The sequence below is a fragment of the Podarcis filfolensis genome (assembly GCF_964270895.1).
Source record: "Podarcis filfolensis genome assembly, chromosome: 3".
Classification (NCBI taxonomy): domain Eukaryota; kingdom Metazoa; phylum Chordata; class Lepidosauria; order Squamata; family Lacertidae; genus Podarcis; species Podarcis filfolensis.
The window spans coordinates 50,029,649-50,053,139 of NC_139606.1; the positions used below are offsets into that span (position 1 = coordinate 50,029,649).

Below are 23,491 nucleotides of genomic sequence, written 5' to 3' on the forward strand. Positions count from 1 at the left end.
CCAGCAATTAAGGAATAGAATGCAATATTCTTCTTCTTCTTTTTTTTTAATGCTTTATAAAAATACACACAGACAGCTTTGCTGAAATAAGCCACGCAGAAAACTAGGGGAGAGCTATTTTTGTAGCTAGCAGATAACTTCAAGAGGAATACGATCCCTCTCTCCCACAAGATATTTCGTGAGTATATTTATCACTGTGCCCACGGTTGGTAAAATCAAACACCACTACAGTGTCTTAAATTAGCTCCTGCTCAATCACAGCTACACTGGGGGGGGGGGTGCTTTCAAAAGATTGGAGTGGGGGCGGAGAATGCAAAGGGGGGGGGGCGGGAAATGGAACAAGGTTTCCAAAGCATCTATTGTTTAGTTACACTGCATGCAACAGGTGACGACAAACTCTTCCAGCCCTGAAAGCAGCCTGCTTTAACATGTCTTTCACAAGAATAAACACTTCCATAAATCAGCATCAAAGGCTTGCACAGCATAACAGCCTCCATGCATGCCTGTGATAGGAGCTACTGAATAAAACTGAGCCAGTGCCGGCCGCAGTACCAGAAAGTGGACATGGAGAAAGAGGAGGAATCAACCAACTAGTAGCCTCAAAGCAAAGCATTTTTTCACAATCATTAGATTCTTCACACAGCACATAGTTAAACTATGGAACTCGCTTCCACAGGAGGCAGGGGTGGCCTCCAACTTGGCTGGCTCTGAAACGGGATTAGGCAAAATTATGGAGAAGGCTACTAGCCATGACAACTATTATCTGCCTCCACAGTAAGAGACAGTGATGCTTCAGAGGACCAGTTGCTGGAAACCTCAGGAGGGGAGACTGCTCTGGTGCTTAAATCCTGCTTGTGGGTTTTCTACAGGCACCTGGGTGGCCACTGTGAGAACAGGATGCTGGACTAGATGGGCCATTGACCCGATCCAGCAGGCTCTTCTTAGATTCTTAAAACCACCTTCCATGGCAAAAAATAGCAGATCTGTCCCCTATTAAGGATGCATCTTGTCTACATTGAATATGGGATAATCTCAGTTTCCTTGCACTGATCTGAATAATCTAGAAGCACCAGGGGAAAAGGGGTGTGAATTCAGCTCAAGTCAATGCTTTATACCTATCCTGTAGGACTCAGGTATATTGGATACCCATTTGACCACGATGGACCCCCAAGGACTGTTTTACTGCTTTATCCCAATGAAAGAACAGGTGACCTAATGTTGCCAGCCTTGGTGCCAAACCTGCAGGTAAATACAGTGGTGCCTTGGGTTAAGTCATTAATTCGTTCCGGAGGTCTGTTCTTAACCTGAAACTGTTCTTAACCTGAAGCATCACTTTAGCCTATGGGGCCTCCTGCTGCCGCCGCGCCGCCAGAGCATTTCTGTTCTCATCCTGAAGCAAAGTTCTTAACCTGAAGCACTATTTCTGGGTTAGCGGAGTCTGTAACCTGAAGCGTATGTAACCTGAAGCGTATGTAACCCGAGGTACCACTGTAAAGGCTTCCGTCAAGGGAGGCACATACCTAGATATGGTCAGAAAAGCTGTTACAGAAAATAGAAGAAGAATTATAAATAATCAAGGAAGACTTCAGGTAAGTTTTTTTTCACTAGCCACCCATAGGGACGTGAAGCAGCAGTGTCATGCTGGTAAAAGAAAAGTGCCAGGAGTCTTTAAAAAAATTTCTACCCCTTGTTAGTGAGCCTTGTAGTCGAGTAGCAAATGGCTGCTGGACAGAAACTCCCCAGGTGGCAGGAGAGAGGGGAAAAAGAGGTGGGGAAGAAACGGAAGAAAATATAATTTTCAAAAAAAACCTGACAGAAATCCTGCAGTGAAGGCATAAAGTTTTTTTTTCATTGTTGTTTAACCAAGTAAAGAAAATAGTTTAATTCCCTCCACACAAATATCAAATGTCAAAAAGGTTTGATGCAAAGTGGGTTAATCAAAAGCTTTTGAAGGCAGCCCTTTTATTGCACTTCTATTCTTTTTGAGTTTTTGCAGAGCACACTGAAGATCAGTGAGCATTCCTTATACTTTTTGAAAAGGTGTCTCATTGAATGCATTACTAGGAAACCTGAGAAATTAAAGTCAGATCCCTTTCATTAAAGTAGCCCTTAATGCCAGAACACGCCATGATGCAGGCAATTATTGAAACAACAGTCGATAGCAAAGGGGAAAGTGTCAAAGGAGAACTATATAACTGACACACACAGAAGTCTTTGCAATATAAATAATGGATGTCGTTTAAACTGTGGCTTGGAATCTTGATCCCCTTCTTCCTCCCCACCCCAGTATCTTCTCACCTCTGACACTGAGTGCTCTTAACAGTTTCTCAGTTGGAAGCTATAACAATTGAATGAATGAGCTAATACCTTTTAGCATCTTTTCCATATCACAAGAGACCAGCTAGCCCAGTAGTGTCAACCTTGGCTGCCAGTGACACTCCAAAGCCTCTTATGCAGAGATAATTCCTACCCCTCCTACCCGAAACATTGTACCTTATACTGTATAGTTTCCATTCCTAGCTGGGAATCAGATATAAGCAAGTCAACTTGCCAAAAAGGATACAGTGAAGGTGCAAGCCAGATGTCAATAGGCAGGGGGTTCCCATGGATGCTGTCACACTAAAAGATCTACAGCGGTACCTTGGGTTGAGAACTTAATTTGTTCTGGAGGGCCATTCTTAACCTGAAACTGTTCTTAACCTGAAGACCACTTTAGCTAATGGGGCCTCCTGCTGCCGCCACGCCGCCACTGCGCGATTTCTGTTCTCATCCTGAAGCAAAGTTCTTAACCCGAGGTACTATTTCTGGGTTAGCGGAGTCTGTAACCTGAAGCGTATGTAACCCGAGGTGCCCCTGTATTTCATACAAGCACGGAGCAAGTTAGTATGGGCATCTGTAGCAGTGCCAGTTCCTCAGGTCAAAGTGGTTGAGTGGGCATGCATGGGGTAAAGATGTGATCACAAGCAAACTGGTCCCAAGGTGTTAAGGGCTTTATATACCAGTAGTAACACCTTGAACTTGGCCCAGTAGCAAACTGGCAACCAATGCAGGTATCTGAGCAGGGGTGTTAAATGCTGACAGGGTTTCACTCCTGTTAACAATCACGCTGCAGCATTCTGCACTAACAGAAGCTTCCAGATCAAGCACATCCAGTTGTGGTTTCTGCTCTCCAGGATCTTCTCCTTTAATTAGTTATGCTTTAAAAAAAAAGTCTCTTTAAATCACTCTTTGTTTCAAGAACCATCACAATCTTTTTCTTGAAAAAGTGATTTTGTTGTCAGCCTATTTATTAGATTGTATAGTAGCTGCTGCCAAGAAGAACATCAGTCTATGACAATGGAGGCCACCTATGGCTTATGATCATTAATCTTAGGAGTGGGAAAGGGAAATAGGAGTTGTGTTGAGATTGATAACGACTTTTTTCTGCAGTCACCCTACTTTGTAAGTTTCATGAGAGATGCTTCAAGGACAAAGGCAGTAACAATTAGCCTGAGAAAGGTGACTGACTCTGAATAACTCATAGGCACATTTCTCACAGCTCAAGTTAGTAAATTCCCCAGGTGAAACTGAAAGCAAACATCCTGCAAAAAAACTGCCCAGTGCTTTATACTAAAAAACTGCTCTGTATAAAAAGAAGAAGAAGAAGAAGAAGAAGAAGAAGAAGAAGAAGAAGAAGAAGAAGAAGAAGAAATGGCTACAAGCAAACAATGTCAGGCTGTAAGAAATGACAGGACAACAATAAAAATAATAACTTCCACCCTTGATCAAAGCTAATTCTACCGCAAAGTTGCAAAACTCACCCCATATTTCATTTAATTTTTCATGCTGAAAGTAGAAACACTGGATGGGTATCTAAAAAATCTGTCCCATGTGCAAAAGTACATCTGCTTGTGCCACAGAACCTTCCCTCCTTCTCTCCATTTATCCCCAAATATGCTCTGGATGGTTGTGGGGGAAGCCCAGAACAATTGTGGGGGGGGGAGGAAGTTCCATTGTGTAAACGGAAATTCTTGTAGGAACAGGACGATTTCACAGGATACAAACCACTGGCAACACCATGAAATCTCTACACATTTTAAACGTCTAGCTACAACTGAATGGGAGATCATCGCAGTTACATGTAAGAGGTGTTTTTGCAAAGAAATAACCTTTGAGTCCTGCAAAGGTTTTATTTTACACGCTATGCATTCTACCATCTATATGAAGTCACTGGGTTATGTCATTCTGGGATCTGAAGCGAGGTCATCAGTATGCAGATGACATCCAGCTCTTATTTCTCCTTGTCATCAGAGTCAGGCAAAGCTGTGGTTTTTGCTGAACCAATGCCTGGATTTGGTTAGAGGCTGGATGAGCAAATAAACTTAAGCTGAATCCTGACAAGATGGAGGGAGTGCCCTGCCTGGTTCCGGAAAGCACTAAACACAGCCTTCCCCAACCTGAGGTTTTGGACTACAGTTCCCATCACCCTAAGAGAGAAGGCAGGTGGTACTCAAGATTCCTTAATTAAAACATGGTGTCATTATTGTTTTACATTTTTTTTGTGTGAACCATGTAGAGAACATAGTTGTCTATAGATGCCTACCCATAAATTGAAGGCATTCTTAAGACATGCAATAAACTGTTTATGCACAGTACGATATAAGCATAAATAGAACTTTTTCAAGTTCTAGAACTATGCAGGGAACTGACATCTATAAACATTTTGTAAGCAGCTGGGACAAATGATTGGAACTTGAGTTGCTCTGCTAAACAAAGACTGCTACTTTCCAATTAAGATCTAATTTCAAAACCCAAAAAGCTTTTAATTTACTTTAACAGGCATAAATAACCCTTCTGAGCATATCACCTTTCTTTATTAAAGAAGCACTGTTATGCTAGATTCTAACGCTAATTTAATACTGTTTGTTGGACTGGCATAACACTACTGAACTCAGTTCAAAGAAGCCCATCTATAATTTATCTTCTCTTAAAGAAAGATCTCTAATGGGATTTGCAACATAATACATTACTTCTCCCATCAAGAATGGAACCACACACCTTAACCCCAACCAAGACAAAGACCTTTTTGTTGACCAAATTATAATTGAGGACCCCATTTCTGCGCTGCTCAGAGGTGTAGCTGTCCCAAGATGTCTTTTTCTGTCCCTCAAACTAGGGAAGAATGTTATCTTTCCCTGGCTCCACATTTCCTAAAACTACTTTTAGATGGATTTTGATAATGTGTGTTAGTTTAAATGTGGCATCCAAGTTGTGAAAACCAATTCAAAAGAAACCCCTAACAACATACTACATTATATCACTCAGACACACCATGTTGTCGAGGTGAAACTTTTTCCTCTAAAATTGAAAACCAAGATGATATTCTAGCTACATTTACACAGATATGTTTTTGGTACTGGTTTCAGAACAGTCTGGATTCACCCTCCTTCAATTCGCATGGAACAAAGTGAACTCACAGTGATGCGCTCAAGTTTTCAACTACTGAATTCTAATTCTAATTCCAAGTACAAACTACTAATCATGTTCATAATAGTCAATGACATCATAACTCTAGCATCATTTTTTCAAGAGTTCTTTTCTGGCTCAGATTTTAATCCATGCTGGTGAGCATCTCACTCTACCCATCTCATTCCTGAATGTTGTCATGTCAGAATCCCAGGTACCTGGGAGCCTGACATACAATTTCCAGGGTTCCTTTGAAGGCTTCTTGTGCTTAGGATGCAGTTAATCCTTTGGATTTGGCTTGCAGGGGAAGTGGAAGAGGAAGGGAGTCTAATTCTGAACTGAGGTGTATACACCCTCAGAGCGGATCCTCAGAGTAAGCAACAAGGCTTTCATTCCAGCTTATATAAAAAGACATCATAGGGCAGGAATTGATAATATATGCCAAAACATCTGGAGGGTATCACAACTCCCATTAGCCTCAGTGAGCATAGTCAATTGTCAGGGATTATGGGAGTTGTAGCCCAAAATATATGGAGGGCACCACGTGGGTTATCCTATGCCTAGAGCAATATTCCTAATTACCCAGATGCCCATCAGCAAGTGTTTTGTTCTGCCACTTTTATGAAACATTTTGAACTGTCAAACAAAATAAATTGAGATCCACTTGCTAATGTAAGAGGAAATAATTCTTCTCTATCTTGGGAATATGTGAAATAATGTGTTGATTGTTAACTCACAAAGGCAAGATCAATCTGTATTCCTAGATCAATGTTTGTGTTAGCTGCAAAACTACAATTAAAAAGGATAAAAGTTTTACCCATGTTCCATTTCAGAAATGATACTGGAGGGGGAAGAAAGGACAAATAGACTTTATCCTTCCCATGAGTAAAGATGAACTCAATTACTTACAGTAAAACTCAAAATACATCTTTATTCAGAGTACTTTAAAGACTGGAAAAGCTTTCATTTAAATTGCCATTAAAAAGCTTTTCCTGCGTAGTAAGCAATTTGTAGAGCAATAGGATCAATGGGTATGGATTGAAGCAGATCTCCTTCCATTCAGGATGGTCTTTTAACAAGCGGCATCTGAAGGTTTGGAATGAAGCCTCAGATTGCAACGTCCTCATCCATCAGTCAAGATTTCCACTACTCATTGGAAACAAGTTGGAAATTGGAAATACTACCCAAACTATCACGGCATATTGCATGCAGGTATGCAGTCCAACATTACCTGTTCACAAAAGTGCTCTGACATCTCATCTGCAATGCAGGATAAGCAGATTCATACTATTAAAGCAGCACAGAAGAGTGAAGTTTGGTGGGTACAACTCCTTATGCAACAATAAGAGAAGCTGCACATGCTGATATTATCTGTATCCTCCATTTTATCTGGGCACCCCAGGCCTCAAGATGTTTGAAAAGAAAATCATGTTCAACAACAATTCATGAAGTGACCAGTCCTTCCTTACTTTCAATTTGGGCTGCAAGCCTCCAGGGGTTTTTACTGGTATTTGTTTTAAAACAATGGTCTTATTCGTACATAAGGGCAAGGAATGGTCCAAAACAAACCCGCGGCTCAACTGCATCCCTCTCTCCTTCCTGCGCTGCACTAGGAAGAAGCAAACCAGTCATCTTCTTTTGCATTATGTGCAGACGAGTGTTTATGCTTTGCTATTCTCCAAACAAACCATGAATGGAAGCCAAAGCGTATTGTTTGCTTTATTGCTTGTGGTTTGAAGGAAACAAACCACAAATGCCATTTGCCAAACCAGCACTCTGGTTCCTTTCCTACTGGCCTGGCAGTTGGCGCAGGGAGGAGAGGGGCGGGCACCAAGGAACAGCATGCATCAGTAAACTGCATGCTTAGAGTAAACCGTCCATTTATGACTTACCATCGTTTATGGCTTATTGTTATGTGTGAACCAGTTCACTGGCACAGACTTGGAAGTCGTAGCACTGCTTGAAGAAATATGAATAGGAAAACTACGTTCACAGGTCTTGTCTATGATCACAGGTCTTCCCCAGAAAAAGGAACAGGCAACAGCAAGAAAAGAGTAGGCTAAGAAGCACTTAGATGCCGGAATTGGGGAAGAAGAGAAAGAAAAAAACCCACCAACCAATAAATTTTCTTCTAGAGAAAACGTATTTCTTGTTCCTGTGCTAGCAAAACACTCAGCACACACTAAGAGGCAAAGCCTTCTGTATTTTTCACCAAGGCCAACAAGAGAAGATAACATCCCAACTGTTCCCAAATGGATGGAAGTAGCACTACGCTGAAAGTACTCACAATCTTTTTTCTTTTTTTGCACACATTTTCAGCATTGCTGAAAAGCATGCCTTCCTCTAGTGACTTGCATTATTTTAGATTGCCCTCAGTTTCACTTGCCCCCCTCAGTGATGGCTAAATCTAATTGGCCGCACAGCATTATTAGAGTGCATAATCTCCAATGGATAGGATCATCCATAGGACTAATTAAGGCTGATTGGAGCAGCAGTAACAGCTTGGGAAAAAATTCACTGAAGAAGTAGCTGAACTGGAGATATGATAGGCCGAGCAGGATTGAGAGGGGGGAAAGAGGTGAATTTTGGCAGAGAAAAACGTTTCTCACTATAACAATTAATTTCTACTTGAAAACTACCATATTTGGCAGAACTCCAGAGAGCAAGCCTGAGCATACAGGGCAGCATCCTAAACCTGCATTCATAATAACTATTACTAGAATTTGAGCCATATCTCAAAGGTAGAGCAACTGCTTTGCATGCAGAAGGTGAAGGTTCAAACACTAGCATTCTTCAGGTAGGACAGGGGAAGAACCACGTCTGAAATCTTTGTGAGCCACTTGCAGTCAATGTAGACAACGTAGGAGACATACACCAGTATAAGGCAGCTTCCTATGTAAAACCAGACCACTTGTTTGAGGGGGGCAACCAATAATTATAAGTTGGCTAAAAATAAGTTAGCAGATGCCTATTACTTAAGGCTATAGGTAACCATTTCACTCTAAAAGGTACAGTTGAAACACCAACAGAAAACAATTTAATAATAATAATAATAATAATAATAATAATAATAATAATAATAATACTTTTATTATTTGTATTCATGCCCCAGCCACTCTGGGCAGCTCCCAACAGAATATTAACTTCCTAAAGAACAGAGCAAGGCACAGCTCTTCTGAAATACGAATATTTTCAGTCATCTTAAGGGTGATGCTCATTAGCAAGATTGCAGAACCACTGAACATGCCAATTTTGAATCCCAGTAGACCATTTATTTGGAAAGATACTAGGAAAAAGAACCCTCAATATATTCTCCCTTAAAAATTGTGATCTGAATCTCTTATTTTCCCCCATAAGGGCAATCAGGAACTTGGTTAGTACATTTTTTTTAATGGAAAAAAGATTTTCATTTAAAAAAAGTTTGCACATTTAATACTCACAAAGTGTCACACCAGTAAGGATAGCATGATCCAAGAATGGTGTGGGAAGATAATTGTGAAGAAATTTCTCTTACAAACTGCCAATTAAATTCAGTTCTGACTCATCCTCAACCTTGTCAAGATTACCACATCTGTACCTGATACAATTCTGTGTAAGGGGCAAAGATTATTTTAATCTCGTTTCTACTCCTGAATAAACAAATATTCCAGTCTACATTGTTAAAAGAAGTAAGAAAGGAGCTATACTAAGTTCACTATACAACCCAGACCTTTCAGAGGGTTTCCCATAGGCATCTGGTTTACCACTGTGAGAACAGAATGCTAGATCAGATGGGCCTTTGGTTTGATCTAGTAGGTCTCTGATATTCTTATATTTTCACAATATGGCCGTTAATCTATGCTATTCCTTAGAATACACTGTCATGCAACTTTCCTTTAAATAGAAGTTCACAACTGCCCAGACAATTCCTGGAGCCTATCATTTTGTATCTGTTTAACTGGCATTAAGAGCAATTGAACTGGTCTCAACCACACCGTTTCAGCACCTGTAATCTTGGCCTGCCAAAATAAATGTACTGAATTCTGAACTGGAACAGCTGGAGGTGTAATCTATAATGAAATATCACTCTAGGGTATAAATATGATGAGCACAGGGCTCATCACAAGGGCTGAAAATGCATAGCTTTTACCTAAAGAAACATATGAATGATTTACAATACCAAACAGGAAAGCTCAATTAAACAGAACCATGCGAACTTGTCTCTGTCCCTACATAAACTTAAGGAGGAAAACAGTGTTAATAATGGGGAGTAGGGGACTAGTATTCAAAGGCCTGGCTGGCTTGTCTCTTTAAGCCACATTTAAGCTTAACAGTATTTAAAAGGAGAACATGGTTTGGCTTAGCATTACAGCTGAACTCAGGTTCATGGTTTGTTGCTCAAAAAACAACACAAAACACCCCCGTCCCCCCCCCCCCCCCACAACTGGCAATGCATGCAAAATCTTCTGCAAAACACTTTGCAGGACCCAATGATCAGAATAGCCCCTTGCAAAGCAAGGCCAAACCGTCAGCTAACTTGGATCTTGCAAAGTGATTTTGGGCATTTCAAGACCCAAATATCAGTTCATTGTCAGTGCTTTGAATGTTGGTTGGATTTGTGACATAAAGTGATTTGACAAGTGGACGGACACACCCAACAGTTGAATCTGGTTTACTGGGGATGCTCCACTGTTTATATCTAGCTCCCCATCTCTGCCACAGCTGGTAAAGCCAAACAGTTGTCTCAGTTGCTTTCTTCTACCCAGATGAAAGAACAAAAACATCAACAACAAACCAACCACCACCCAGCCACAAAATCCAATCGTATTTGAGAATAATTTGTTCAAATTATACATTTGTGTTTAATCTACTCTCAGTGCTTTATGGAAGAGTGATGCCAATTCTGTACACGCATACACATATTCAAAGAGTTTCTGAGCGTTCAAATAACAGACATCAACATAAAACAGAATCACAGTACATCTTTTAATCTTTACTAATATATGCCATGCTAGCAATGATGGGCTTAATTGTGCTTATCAGAAATACTATGTCTCAATAATACTGTGTGTTCTAGCAACATGAGTATATTGTTAGTCCTATTAGAGATACCTAGTTTAATGTACTGAAAACAGCCTAGCCATAAAAATGTTGACATTGCACATCAGTGATGACTTTAAAGCTTCAGTCAAAAAGATAGAACTATTGGTTCCTTTTTAAAAACAAATCTCAAAGAACTGATGTTGAATTCTTCAAACGTTTGCGTAGTTTTAACACTGGAGCTTGAGGCAAGTACAGAAATGATTTTAGATTCTACAAACATTTTCCACCTAAAATTCCCATTAGCTTTTCCTCCCACTGAAACACTTTAATTACACGGGTATTTGAATTCAATTACTGTCATCTCACTGAATGTAGGAACACTGTATACTTATTAAGGTTACACACCCATGTCCTTTTTACAAAAACACAAGATGGGTCACAAAAGTGCATGTACACAGTATGCTTGTATTAAGGAACAATGGTGGCACCTTTGATAATCTCTCTTGCCCATCTGTCTGCAGTGGAATCATAAGATGGGTGGCTGCAGCCTCTCCGTCCCTGACCTAGTCCAGCACCCCATTCTCACAGTACCCAACCAGGTGCTTCCAGACAAGCTCACAAATAGACATGGAGGCAAGGCCCTCTCCCCACTGTCTCCTTTCTCCCCTCCAGCAAGGAGCAGTCAATGGCGTGTGGCATCATGAAGGTTCTTTTCAGCCATCATGGCTGAGAGCCACTGACAAGTGGAACTTGCATGAAAATGTTGCTATGGATTCTCATTCTAACATAATTTCACCTATGCAAGGATTCAGCCAGTAAGCCTTCTCCTAAGAGCTGAAGAAGGAACTGTGGGTCGCAGAGAAAGATGGGCAGCCTAATTTCCCTGGGTGGGCAATTGACTCCAATTGGGGAGGGGGATAGTGAGAATTTCAGGTGGAGGGCAACAGAAGGACGTTAATAACCAAAAAAAGAGGGGATGGTATCCATACTGTTACATTAGCGCAATGACTTTTCAGCTACACCATGTAACTTCCTGACCTCCTTCTCTCCCTGCAGGCCTTATGTCTCTGCCCCATCTACTCCAGAGAGTTGGGGAAGCTCCTACAGCAGATTTAGGGGTGTCACAGGAAGAGTGAGGAAGTTACACTGCACAGCTTAAAAGCTGCTGCAGCAGCCTAACTGTTCAGTTGGATACTGCCCTGTGTCAGGAAGGGAACAGAAGGAAGGAGCAGTCCAAGCTGCTGGGGAAGGTGGAAACGGAAAGTAGACTCAGGGTCCCTCTGGCACTGGCACTGTTGAAATTCCAAGTAAATGCTTCAAATTCAGTACCTGTTCTCAAGGAGTCTCACCAGATTCCCTTTTAAGTCACTATAATTGGCCAGGGACACTTGAGATTAAACTCTTAGGATAGTAAAGCATGACTCATAGCAAACACCAGCTACTGTTATTAACACCACAGAATCGCAAAGTATGGACTTTAGGGTGTCTGCCCAGGTGGCACATTCATTTTCACAGGGTACTGTCACCATCAGCATGAGATCAAAATGTCCTGTCAATTAATGGGCTCCATCCTGTAACTATACTTGTAAGGGTGCAAAATCGACCAAAAGGTAAATTCAAATCAATTTTAACCAACAGCAACTCTTGCCAGCCTTTTACAGCAGTTGATTAGAATCTGTAAGAAAGGATCACTGCTTCTCTTTACTCACCTGCACTGTTTGGTAAGCTGAAGGATCAAATCCTTTCACTGTGACCTCTCGGAAAACTCTTGGCTCCAGTTCTTCTTTGGTCAGATCACAGTGGTAGATAATACCTGAAAATGTGATTCAAGTTGGTCACTTACTGATTCAGTGCCTCTTCAATGAACAGAATTCACAAGAGTCTGTAGCTATTATTGGTATACCAACGAACAGGCTGTATAAGCAACCAAGCATCACCCTACAATACTCATGTGTGTGTGTGTGTGTGTGTGTGTGTGTGTGTGTATGCACGCACGCACGTGCATGCACACACACACGGATGAAGCTTTGAAAATACAAATGAATAATAATTTATCAAGGCTTAACTTTTTAGCTGATGCAAAGTCTTTCTCTGTGGATCTAGTTGATGAATTCTGCTAGAATTCTTGCATTTCAAAAAGTAGCTCAAATTTTCCTTTCTTTCTTTATAATTAAATGGTAGTTGAAACACTCGTCTCCCCTCTAGAAAGCCCCAAGGCGCTCTGGCTTTTGCATAAGATGCACTTAGGAATCAACACTTTGTATCCTCACCATCAAGTAATATCACCTTTAATCTTCCTTGGCCTCATATAACGAAAGGCTTTGAAATGGGATGATGTTTTTAATGACACACCCTGCAAAAAGTGAGTAGAGCACACCTTTGAAATTTCCTGATATGCCATTAAATGCACACTCAGTTGTGACCTTTCATCTTGCTGTAGAATTCTCAGGTGACTGATCTTTCCCTGCTCAGCCCTCCAAACCAAGTCAACATTTTCCTATTTCCTACAACATAGTGAAGCATTAGCTATGGTTTAATGTGGCCTGTGAACACAGCTGGTATCTACTCTTTGTGTTTAATTGCCCGAACAGTGATATGTCACATAGTGAATAAGCTGCCTTTTTATTTTTATTTTGTTCTTAACACAAAACTGGGCAGAGTGTATTGTGCTACAAGTATGACAGAATTGCTCATCAAAGTAGTGTCTGACACACAGTCTTTCAGCTCCGATTCAGCAGGCTTTTCAATTGCCAAAGTTTAACAGTAAGTTCAAAGCAATGTACAGGGATCCAGCAAAGACACATATTGTTAGGGATCAAAAATGCCTTGCTACATTTTTGCATACTTTGGGGGGGATTATGCACTGCAAATGTAATCCTGGGCTCCCATTCTTCCTTTTTTAGTAATTTCTAAACTTGCTGTACATGGACATTTCTCCTTGAAATAAATTCCATTTGCTTACTAGGCTCTCACAGTCGAATGTACTTAATACTTGTCTGCATAAAGCGAGCTTTACATGAAGAAAGAATGATAAAAAATACTCTTTTAAAGTAAGGCCAATTTTGTAATTGCTTTCCTTATTAATGGCCCTTCCTTAAATCACAAACAAATGAAGAGTAAACTAACCATTTCAACAAGGGCGTTCTACCATTTACAATGGTTAGAGTGTTGGACTGTGGCCTGAGAGACCAGGGTTTGAATCCCCGCTCAGCCATGAAGCTCACTGGGTGGTTTTGGGCCAGTCACTATCTCTTAGTCTAAGCTACCTCACAGGATTGTTGTGAGGATGAAATGGGGAGAAAGAGAACCATGTACACTACCTTGAGATCCTTGGAATATAAAGGGGGTAAATAAAAATAAATAAATGAATTTAGATTCCTAACCCACATTTCCTGAGGGGCCTGAGGAGGGTATCCCTACAAGCAATATGCCATCCACCCCAGACCTACTTCATCTAGCTTCTCCAGTCTGTAGCTTCGCAAACTGCCCTGGAAACATGATGGGTGGGTGGCATAAAAAAATACTTCCATTCTCATACAACTGGTTTCCCCTTAGCAGAGCTGAGCTTAATAGGTCGACAGCAGAGGTTTTTGGCACAGACGTCAGTGATGGGCATTCCTGCTTAGAACATGTTGCGTCACTCTGCATTTGTCTTCTTTTTTATTGTATGCTGGGCTTGTATTTAGTCATCTGCCCAGTTGAGGAGAGAAGGGTCACAGAAAGTGGGAAACAAGAGAACAACTAACTTAGGACATTACTAGGTGCAGCATACTCAATGGCTGTTTCAGTTTCCATCTTGGAGAGGAAAGAATGGGAGTGCTGATAGTTGGGAGGGATAGACAGCCAACAATGAATTATTATGTGCAATCAGTTGTGTTGTTAAGTCCTAGATCACCTATCCACCTCCCCCTGCACCTTTCCCCCTTTAACATCACAATATAACCTACTTTTTACTTTCTTTATAGGGTGTGCTGCAAGGTATGATCCCAGGGTAGACCCCAACCACTTTCTCCCAAGGGAATGTGGCCCTAGACCCTGAAATGGGCACCCACCTTTGTCTAAAAGACCATAATTAAGGAAAACTGGCTTTCAACTAATATCTTGTTGCTAATACTTTCTTGCAGTTACATTTCTCACTGCTGCAGTGATTTTCACACAGCCTCATTTGTGTGTTGATGTATTTTGATTTTACGATGCTTCCTTAACTCTGAGGATTTTGCTAGCGTCTGTCTGGCTTTCTTGGGGGGGAGGGAGGGCTGAGTATCAAGGGGTGATAAGGAACAAGAGCTCTTCACAGTTAACAAGAGCTGCTGGTAGTCAGCATCTTGCAAGACACCAGGCTGGAACCAGAATGTCAGAGCCCCGGCTCTGCAAACGTTCAAAGCAGTTTACTAACAAATGTTCAAAAATACAACGTTGGCAGCACAAGCCATCATTCTATAAAACAACAGAAGACACCGTAACACTTTTGCAAGTGTTGAAACACACGGCTACAAGAAGTGCAAAGCAGAAACTGAGTGCAAGAAAGAAGATGGTTAAATGTTGCTGGCACAACTGCAGTCAACTAAGAGCAGCTTCCTGACTTCTTTCCTCTCTTTTCCTTCCCACCCCCTATCTGAAGGAGACCAGAAATGGAACCACAACTTGAGGCTATCAAGAGGAAACAAATTTGTTGTCCATCCAACCAATTCAGGAGAATGAAGAAGAATGCAATTTTCAAGCTTGTCTGCTCAGATGCCCTTGGCACAAGAACTAATCTGTAAATTACAGTGTTAAAAGAACAAAGTCCATGCACTGATCCTACTACTGGGCTTTGAAAACACAAAGTAAGCTTTCTTGCTAAAAAGCCATGGTCCTTTAAAATCTATGCTGATAAAGCCACATGGGAACAGACTGCATGCTGGACTAGATGGGTCACTGGGGCTTTTCTTATGTCGACATCTTCCAGCTTATTAATGTGGCCACTGCCACGATTGTTTACAAAAGCCTAGTGCAAGGTATTATGGCTACCTATGAAGTGAATACTGGAGAAAGAGCCCCTTTATCCATTTATGTAGCATCTTTTGTATAGGCAGTAGTTTCACAATAACTGCCCTCAGAGCTGTTTGGAGACAGCCACTTAATTCTTTACAAATGGACAACCATTTATATAGTGAGCAGTGTGGTGTTATACAACCTTATCTGAAATGTACTCCTTCGAGCTGCTCGTCTGAATGGTGGGAAACTGCTTGTTTAAATTGTTCTATGTGCACACACAAAGGTCTCTCTGCATATAGAAAGTATAACAGCAGGAGGAAATATTGAACCCTTCTCCATGGCATGCTATGTGCAGAGAGGCTTGTATTTTTTAGCCGGGGAGCCATTTGAACTTGGAATATCCCACCCACAGAAAGAAACAGTATTGTCTAAAAATCAAAACTTCATCTTATCATTTGACTGACTTTATAAACAAGCCATACCACTCTGTCCAATGACCACATCACTTCCTTACATCAAAATACCTCCTTCTTCACAAAATGTAAATAAGCAGGTTTTAGAATCGGTTAAGTTCCCTCATTACCTTTTGTTTTTCTCTATATTGAAAACTAATATGGTAAACTAATTACAGGATTTAAAAAGAAGCATTAACTAATCACCATGAATAAAGCTTTTCAGAAAGCTATGAAAAATAAAGATTGCACAAGGCACTAATTGGCAAACTGTTTATGAAGATGGTAACTGGTCCCCAATAAACACCGAGCACAAATCATTGGTGGTTTAGACTTTATAGACAGTCATCCTTGATGCAACACTCAAGAGGCACACAAACTGTTTCCATTGTTATCGTTCTATTGTCAAAATTGTTATTTTACAAAAGCCAGATTTCCATATGGTCGAATAAGAATCTTACAGTTGAATATGGGATTGATTTAATCTGCACAATAGGCTGAATGAGAGCACCACTTAAGTACAGGTCCTTTCAACATATCATTCAGTATATATATATCTCAATATATCATTCAGTAAAAAGCAGGGTTATTTGCCACACAGACATGATTCAATTCTGCAAGATCTTTGGGTATTGCAAACACTCCATACTCTGCATGTACACAGTGACAACCTGCTGCCATGCTCCACCAAGCATGTGAAACAAGTTGTTCCAAAATAAGAGACTTGTGAAATAGGTTCTTGCAAAAAGAATTTCCCTAGACTTGACTAACATTTGTGTATGGGAAGTGTCATGTGTGAAGTGGCCCAGAACATAACGCAAAGGCAAAACAGACTTACCAGGTGATAAGAAGGAAGTAAACTGATAAAATATTTCACTGTCTTTCTTTTGGCCACTATATCCCACAATGCTGCCAACGTCCAGTGGGAGTGTCTTGAGATGAGCTCCAGTTGTAAGGTCATGAAGCTGCAGGACGTTCTTCACATCATGGAGGTAACACAAGACTAGGAAGTTGGATCTGACACAAGCTGCCCATTCTGTCCACAGGAAGGGAAAGAGTCCATTTCAGAATAAGCAGTAAACAGCACCATAACAGAACACACCTAAAGTCACTTTGTTTAAAAATGCACAACAGTTATATAGATTTCCTTAGCTCTTAAATCCAAGGGCCAAACAACACTTTAAACTTTGTCCACAGCATACAGCAAGATCATTTGTTTTAATCTGATTGCAGGCATGGAGGACCCAACTGAACAGCATCACAATGCAGGGGGAGGGGTTTAACCCCCCCAAGCCATGATTCCCCAGCCCCCCCCCACAAAACCCCCCCTGCACATTTCTGAGGCTTAGGTCACACCCACACCTTACATTTAAAACACTCTGATGCTTCCATACAAAGAATCCTGGGGACGGTGGGAATTGTTGTTAAGGGTGCTGGGAACTGTAGCTCTGTTAGGGGTGAACTACAATTCCCAGAATTCTTCTGGGGCAAGCTATGATAGTTGTAGTAGTATAATTGTGCTTTAATGTAGGGTCCGGCTGTGACTTTAGAGCAAAGGTTCCAGTAGGTGCCAAAGCTTTGTAGCCACACTGCGGAGGGGCTGTAGCTGAGGAAGGAAGGAATAAGCTTCCCTTCCTTGCGCATCATGATCCTGATAACTGTGGGGGTGGGGGGGCATGCCTGTATTTAAGAAGAAAAAGAGAAAGCTGTCCATTGTGTATTAAGTGTAGCATGCAGCTTGGCCCTAAGCAAAAACACAAGTTCAATTAGATTCTGAAAGCTTACCAGACCCGTAAAAGTAGTTGTTTTACGTAAGCAAGAACATGAAATGTTGGCTTGTAAGCAAGCATATGGCAGACTGTCTGTATGTATTCTACATTGTTATTAATGAAACTTTCAGATAACCCATCTGGGTCCGGCAAAGTTAACAACTTGTGGGAATACTCAGCATGTAGAAAGAGCCTACATCTGTTCTCTCATAAAACAACTGAAGCAAAGATGCATTGTGATCTGCGTTACTGTTATCACAGAGGGATTACATAACACATACCTAGCACTCTTGGTGCACCCCTTACTCATGGCAGAGAGTGAAGGAGTGCAAGGTAAGTCAAAATATTTTACCCACAACCCTTCGCCACAGCTGGCCTCTTACATCAATAGGGATTTGCACTAACCAGGGTTTACTCTTAAAGAGGATTTCTTGACATTAAGCAATGTTAACGCCATTGCGCTTCACATGGCTAACCATGGATATGGATGGTGAGGGCACCATATCTCTCAGACAGGAAGCACACACTGTCACGGCCCAAATCTGATCCCTTCAGGATTTGGTAGCATTAATTCTCCAGTGAACCTTAACAACTTTAATTCTTTTAAAATTTATATACTATCCACTCAACATCAAGACTCTGTAGGCAGCCAAATCAGGTTATTAATTTAAGAATGTTAGATTGAAGGGAGGCAGACAGAGACCACCGAAAAACATAACCACATCTTATTTACTCAAAGACTGCTACTGCTGAAGTAAGTTATCCCATTTTCTTTTCAACCAATTCCATAAATAACTTATCATACAAAACATTTTGCAGTAATTTCTGGCTTAGTTCAACTAGCATTCTTTGCCCACCAGACCAACCAAAAGAAAAAGAAAAAAGAATTACAAAACAAAAACACAGGCTGTTTTATAATGACAAAATGGGGGAAAGGAAAGGAAATAATTGCTTCTTTTTATAGTACTGTAAGCTCTAAACACAGGACATCACTGCAGCAACTGTGCCCATATCTCTCCTTACTTACAGCAGGAGAACCTGCCTAAAGGCAATTTTATTTATCACAGGGAGACAGACAAATAACTAAGTTGGCTTGGAACAGGATGCAGTAGAAGAACAAGGGGTTGTCTGAATTCAGGGACTGCTCATTTTCAGAGAGTTCCAGTTTCATGGGCATGGAAATCCTGAATGGCAAGTGGAAGGATACAGATACACCTGCCAAAAATATGTGCTTTAATCTCTAGCCACAAATTGTATTGATAAAAGCAACTCGCAAATAAAAATTATGCTGCAGAACAAGAAAACACTGCGTATTCAGGCAGAGCCTTCTCTAACAGCTTCTGTTAGTATTAAGGTGTTTAGATAAAAAAGCAAGGTTGAAAAATATCTGAAAATAATGCCAATCATCTTTAAAAAAAAGCTCTCTAAAAGGAACAAATATTCTGACCTTCATGAATTTTAGATATCCTGGAGCTGCCTTTCAAAATCTGTGGTTCCCCCCGCTTCTCAATTCACAGAATTGCATTCTAAATTTATCTCAACTCTGTGTGAAACCTCTCCTTATAACTCAACTCTTGTTTTGTGCTTTGGGGTAGGAAAAAAATAACAATGCGTCAGCTGAAAGAGAAAACTGGCATATCTTTTTGCCATTTCTACACTTTCATCAATGAGAGCAGTTTTTGCCTAAACATTATGCTGTTCAGCAGCAGTAGCTACCATAAAGCATAACAACAGTGTATTGTTATTTAAGCAATGCTATTTGGGGGGAAAAGGAGGATTGGGGAGGTAATACTTCTGTGTTGATGCAGCTGGCAGCCCAGCCTACAGAAAACAGGAGATGGTGATGCAAAGCTAGATTTCTCAAGTGGCTGTTAAAGGAATCAAGACTACTACAAGACTGACAGTATACCTGCCCCATTGGAACATGGCAATGGACACTTAATAGAAAACTCTCACCAAGGGCTGGTTCACAGAAGGCGTATCCTTTACATGCAAACACTTCCCCAAATCCTCAGGTATGAGGACAATATCTTGTGTCAGCCAGGCTGTAGTCAGCAGAACTCCCCACAATGAAAAGAGCTGGAGAAGTGCCCTCCATGATCAGGGCAAAGACTATATGGATCAGTGGCAAAGCATTTGGCTTACATGAAGGAAGTTCCAATTCCTGGCACTCCTAGCTTAAATGATCAGGGAGCAGGAGATGGGAAAGACCTCTCCTGGAAATCATGGCCAGACAACTGCCCTTCAGAGTAGACAATACTGGGACAGATGGAGAAATGGCCTGACCTGGCTTACAGCGACTTTCTATGAACTGATGCTGCTGGCTGTAGCTACAACTTTCCAGTTCACATGCAGTGTGTGCCCACATGAGCATACCAAAGACTGATCCAGTAGGGAGCAAAACATCTTAGTGTGAATCAGTCTTAAAACCCATTTTTAGCAAAGACCAAAACTTCATTCCTAAACATACTAAGGAGTAAGTCCCAACAATGGATACGGTGGATTTATCAGAGCTACACAGCTACAACTACTAATGGAAGACATCAGTTCCACTGTTTTAAATGGGATTTGGCCACTATTAACTTTGGCTTGGTTAGGGGCCTAGGTCTGCCATCAGTTGGCTCTGTTTCTGAGTACACATGTTTAGGATTGGATTGCAGATTGGTAGGCCTTCCATTCGTATGTACTTTGCATTTATTTTGCCTGAGATGTGGGAAAGGTTTCACAATATAAAACACCCAAGGCACTTCCAAATAGTGGAACAGGAGTAGTAATAATAATAATAATAATAATAATAATAATAATAATAATAATAATTATATCCCACCCATCTGGCTGGGTTTCCCCAGCCACTCTGGGCAGCTTCCAACAGAATATTAAAATACAATAACCTATTATAACCTATTAAACATTAAAAGCTTCCCTAAACAGGGCTGCCTTCAGTTGTCTCCTAAAAGTGCAAAACCAGAAAAAGAAGCCTTAGTTTGTGTGCTTAAATAAACATAGAAAAGGGCTAAAGAAGAATGTTTACAACCATAGTGCTATCTAGAATTTGAGAGCAGCGGTGTCAAGTGCTGATTAAGACAGGGCAATGAATCACTTCATGCTAAGTAACCATTTAACCTTTGAATTCTTACACATCTTGTTTTTGCAGAAGGCACTTCATTAATATGTCATCTTTATCAGGTAAAATCAAAAATTAACTTGACTGCAAAGCCTTCAGAGCGATAAATTATTAACTGCCTTCTGATATAATTATTTCCTTCCAAGGCAAATCTGGGAAGAGACTAAAGCAATGTGACGCAACAGCAGCTTGGCCTGTTAGCATCAGGACAAGTTGCTCTTTAGGAATAAAGCGCTCTCACACAACTTGAGTATAATAATTTCTGCAGTTCTGGTATACAGGAATCTAGCAACTGGGTGGGGGAAGATTCTTCCCCACAGTGCCTAAAAGAGAATTAGCTGGTGGTGCGGTGCTGTAAGGACACCTTCCCAACACCAGCATTGCTGCTGCTTACCTGTTTGGGAAGCGGTGAAGTCGGGATTATGAAGGCACACAGGATTGGCTCTCTTGGTGCACCCAGATCACTTCAGCCTCGCCACTGCCCCATCTTTGCACCATCCAGATAAGCCATACTCTGAGCACACTGATTTCCTGGCCTACCCTCAGTATTACTTAGTCAGATACAACTTAAAACAACTATTCTGTTTCACTGTGCGCTACTTGTTTGTGGTTCATATGCCATGGTTGTAGAACTGCTGTTAAAAGACAACCTGCAATCCCGCCTCACAACATTTCTTAAACTTTAGAGGCTGTTGGTGCAAGTCCTTCTGAGTTATTACAAAATTTAGTACGTGGCCTCTCTTTCTCCTTTGTAACTTAATATTCTTACCCAGAACATCTCTTCCATGTTCAGGAACCAGCACTTTCCACTTGGATTCCTCAGGGTCACTAAAATCAATGTTAATTAGTCGATAATTTGGAGCATGACGGTTTGTCTTGAAGGTGAACACAGTTCCCTCATTGGTGACATATTCATATTCTGCATCGAAGTTGTCTATCAGTTTCACCCAGTGCAGAAGACCTACATTAAGAGAAAAAGGAACGCACTTACAACTGTAAAACCAAGTATACAGGATGAGGATATTTAATAGCAATGGGCTGCATTCAACTAACTTTAACTCAGAGTAGGGCAATAAGTTAATGACCATGAGTAACTTGGTTGACTACCACTCAGTGTTCTTCTGACCCCACAAGATTCTTTTTCCTGCAAGAATCATAGCTTGTTGGCTCTAAAGAAAGGAGGACTTGCATTATGGATGTCCTGTTCATTCTAATATTTAACCACACATTCAATCACACATCTAGACCTGATGTCTTGCAAAATCCTCAGTCATCATCATCATCATCTATCCCCACCTTTCCTCACAAAAGAGTCGAGGGCATTTGAAAAAGTAACAAAATAAAATGTGATTTTGACAGAAACAGGACAATACGGAAAATCTTACAAGGATTAGAATGTATGTTAATACTCTTTTGCTCCAGAAACAATAATTGTGTTCCTTTTCAGAAGCATATGTGTCCATAATCATGTATGGCACAGAAATGTCAAGTATAATTCAACATCTCCTTGCACTCCTTTGCAACTTAATAAAAAGGAACATACTAATTAGTCCTGACACATGCAAATATGCTGAAGTAATAATTAATCTTATTCTGTCTATCAGCATTTCTGAAATCTTATCATACTGTGCATGACAGCAAAGAGCTTCGTTGCCTAATGTTGCTTGGAGTGGAGACAGCCGCATTCAGGCAATCCGTCAAACCATGTTGACACGAGTAGCAATTAGCCTTGGGCTTGTGTGCTACCTCCTACTTGTCCCCAAACAGGAGAGATTAGAAGCTTCTGCTTCCACCTAGCAGCAAACCACTGTCTGCTGTTGCCTCTGAATACAGCAGACCATAGTTGGTTCAGATCTTAACTCGCATGCAAGTCAGGTTCCCAAACAAAAATCAAGTGTACTGAATCATAGGAGTCAACCACTGCTCACTGAAGGATCGGCAGTGCAGGTTAAGTCCCCTCCAGGGACCAAAGATTTTATCCATCAGAGAACTTGGCCGAAGTTGTTGCCCTACTTTTGTAAACCAAGGATTGGCCTGTGAAACAGAGGCAGTACTTTTTGAATAGCTGTACACCCCCCCCATCACCAGTGTGTGATGCCTCACACAACTGTTACAATAGTTCTCAGTTCTCAGATGAAAAGGTTTTCAAAATCAAAAGCTATTGTCAGGGAACTGCCATCAGTGCCGGAGGGAGAGAGCAAAATCCAGAGGGATTCCAGAGAGCGTCCCAGGATTGGGAGAGGCAGCCCATCTTCTGGGGAAGAGAATCAGCGTAGCACCAGTGGAGAAGGGGGGCAGATGGGGGAAGCGGCGAGGCGGTCCCATGACTCCTTGCTGGGGACCAGCGGGGAGAGTAGGGGTCCTCCGCTGCCTACGCCCTCCTTGCGCAGAAGGCTTTCGCACAGAGAGAGTAGGAGGAGACTAGGCGTCAAAGAGCTTCTTTGCTGGAAGAAGTTTAAGAAACGCCCACTGACGGATTCTGCCAGCGATTGAGACAGCCACGGGTGAGTGGCTGTCCGGACAGAAAAGGTTCACTCAGGCAACCCAGCCAGGTGTTTGCACCGGCTTACGCACAAGCAACCCCTAGAACCATTACAGCTATATAAGGAATTTTCAGATGCCCCAACGTACCCCATGCAGGACAGCTTCGCTTTCTCCCTCTGCAGGCCTTTCACAGCCATTCCACTGCTAAGCAAAAGGAG

The 23,491-nt window shown here is 41.3% G+C and overlaps 1 protein-coding gene across 1 annotated transcript in view; it reads right to left on the bottom strand.

Annotated features, from left to right (window-relative positions):
* Positions 1 to 23,491, bottom strand: part of PREP (prolyl endopeptidase) — a 62,130-nt gene that overhangs the window by 11,410 nt on the left and 27,229 nt on the right. Inside the window, exons 8-10 of the mRNA XM_083608331.1 lie at positions 21,559 to 21,750; positions 16,735 to 16,932; positions 12,177 to 12,280 (exon numbers count right to left, since the gene is read on the bottom strand). Coding sequence (XP_083464457.1) covers positions 12,177 to 12,280; positions 16,735 to 16,932; positions 21,559 to 21,750 — 494 coding nt within the window. The remainder of the gene's footprint in view (positions 1 to 12,176; positions 12,281 to 16,734; positions 16,933 to 21,558; positions 21,751 to 23,491) is intronic.